Raw genomic sequence first — 1,764 nt, forward strand, 5'->3', positions numbered from 1 at the left:
AAAGCTAAATATTAACTTCTATACATGGCCGGTGCTCTACTTAGGAGTCAATAAAGAAAATAGTTTGATGAACGCGGTAAATGCAGAAGGACGACCAACGGCTCCATTTAATGAATCACAGCTTAATTAACGCTGCTGAGATAATTATATAAAGACGAATTAGATATTTTAACATAAAACTGATCAAAATGCCTTTTTTAAAACGTTAATGATTGGAGTAAATATGCCTCATTATGGAGGGAATTTAGTTCCATTGTTTGAAAGCAAGGAGAACATTTTGTAAATGTTTGTAAAGGTTTTAAGACCTTTACTGTTTTCACATTTTTCATACTTTATCTTTTACATTTTTGTTGCAGATTTTATATTTTCAAATAATATTGAATCAATCTGACTGGATGATCAGGTTGAATCGTCTGTGATGACATGATGTTGGAGCTATAGAAATAAACTGAATAGAATGTGAGCAGCACTGCCTCCTAGAGGAGGGTTCAGCTACATGTTGCTACATCCAACAGCAGCTTTCAGGGAACATTCCGGTTGATAACAGAGGCAGCAGAGAGGAGGTTTACTAGACTTTATTAAAGTTTCACAAAAAAACTTTAAAAAAAAATGCATATTTGGATTTAAAGACATTTTTCTCATCAGTACAAAACATAATCTTATAATATATTGAGGACATCTTTGTTGGTAAACCTTCAGGGATGGAAAACTTTACAATCCAAACCAGATCTGTTCAGAAAATGTGACATTTTTCCTAAAGCAGCTTAAAGGTGTTACTGGGAGAAGGTCTTAAATAACGAAGGAACATCATTAGAATCTCCTGAGACAACATTAGCTTCTTAACTTGATGACTTCAGCAGCATGACGACGTCTTTCACCTGAAAGGAGACATGCAGAGAATCAGACCACATTTAACAGCAGGAAATGGTTATTCTGAGACCGAGGGGGTCTGCTGGTGAACATCCTCAGTCATCAGGTTATAGTCATTACCGAAAAGTTCAAAACAATCCAATGGACTTAGTTTAAAGACGTTTCTCTTCCCATCCAGGAAGCTTTTTCAATTCAACTTACTTACTCTACTTAACTACACTTTTTAACTATCTATCCGTTACTCCATTACTTATTTTCCTACTTCTGCCTTCTACTCATTACATTTTCACACCAGTATCTGTACTTTCTACTCCTTACATTTTTAAAACAAACGTTACTCTTGGCTTTAGTTTAATGCAGAGGTCATGGATTTAGCGGACCGCGGTCTGGATCCTGATCCACCTGCTGGCTAATCTGGACCCATCCTGATTGAAGACATTTATTAATTACCACATGCTGTCTGACGACAGTCTCTAAACGTCACTTGCGCTGCTTCTCCTGTTACCCTGAAATCCCACATCCCCTCCTCCGCAGCATCCAGACCTCCTGCTCAAAGCAAAGCCTACAGCCTCCGCTGTTCCTCCCGTATCGCTGCGCTCTGACTGATCCTCGGAGCTCGAGAGCATGAGCGATATTATCATTAAATCAATAGGAGCAAAACATGCAGAAATGAACGCTTAATTTAATATGACAGATTGAGAAATCCCCATCAGCATCCAGCAGATGTTTCTGATGGAGATGAGAAATCTGCTTCCTGGTCTGTTGAAGGACCGATAGTTTGCATCCAATGTTTGAAATAAACGGTGTTAGTTTTTAGCGGAGCCCGAACATTTAGAGGATGTTTGGCTCAACCTGCTGCTGTGAAGCAGGATTCTCCACCATGAACAGAATCAA

At 38.7% G+C, this 1,764-nt stretch overlaps 1 protein-coding gene across 1 annotated transcript in view; it reads right to left on the minus strand.

The window, feature by feature from the left end:
- Positions 1 to 565: 565 nt before the first annotated feature.
- LOC107080757 (nucleolin-like) overlaps positions 566 to 1,764 on the minus strand; it is a 14,621-nt gene continuing 13,422 nt past the window's right edge. Inside the window, exon 6 of the mRNA XM_015368962.1 lies at positions 566 to 878. Coding sequence (XP_015224448.1) covers positions 832 to 878 — 47 coding nt within the window. The 3' untranslated portion in view covers positions 566 to 831. The remainder of the gene's footprint in view (positions 879 to 1,764) is intronic.

This window comes from Cyprinodon variegatus, unplaced genomic scaffold (genome assembly GCF_000732505.1).
Source record: "Cyprinodon variegatus isolate N-32 unplaced genomic scaffold, C_variegatus-1.0 Scaffold2296, whole genome shotgun sequence".
Classification (NCBI taxonomy): Eukaryota; Metazoa; Chordata; class Actinopteri; order Cyprinodontiformes; family Cyprinodontidae; genus Cyprinodon; species Cyprinodon variegatus.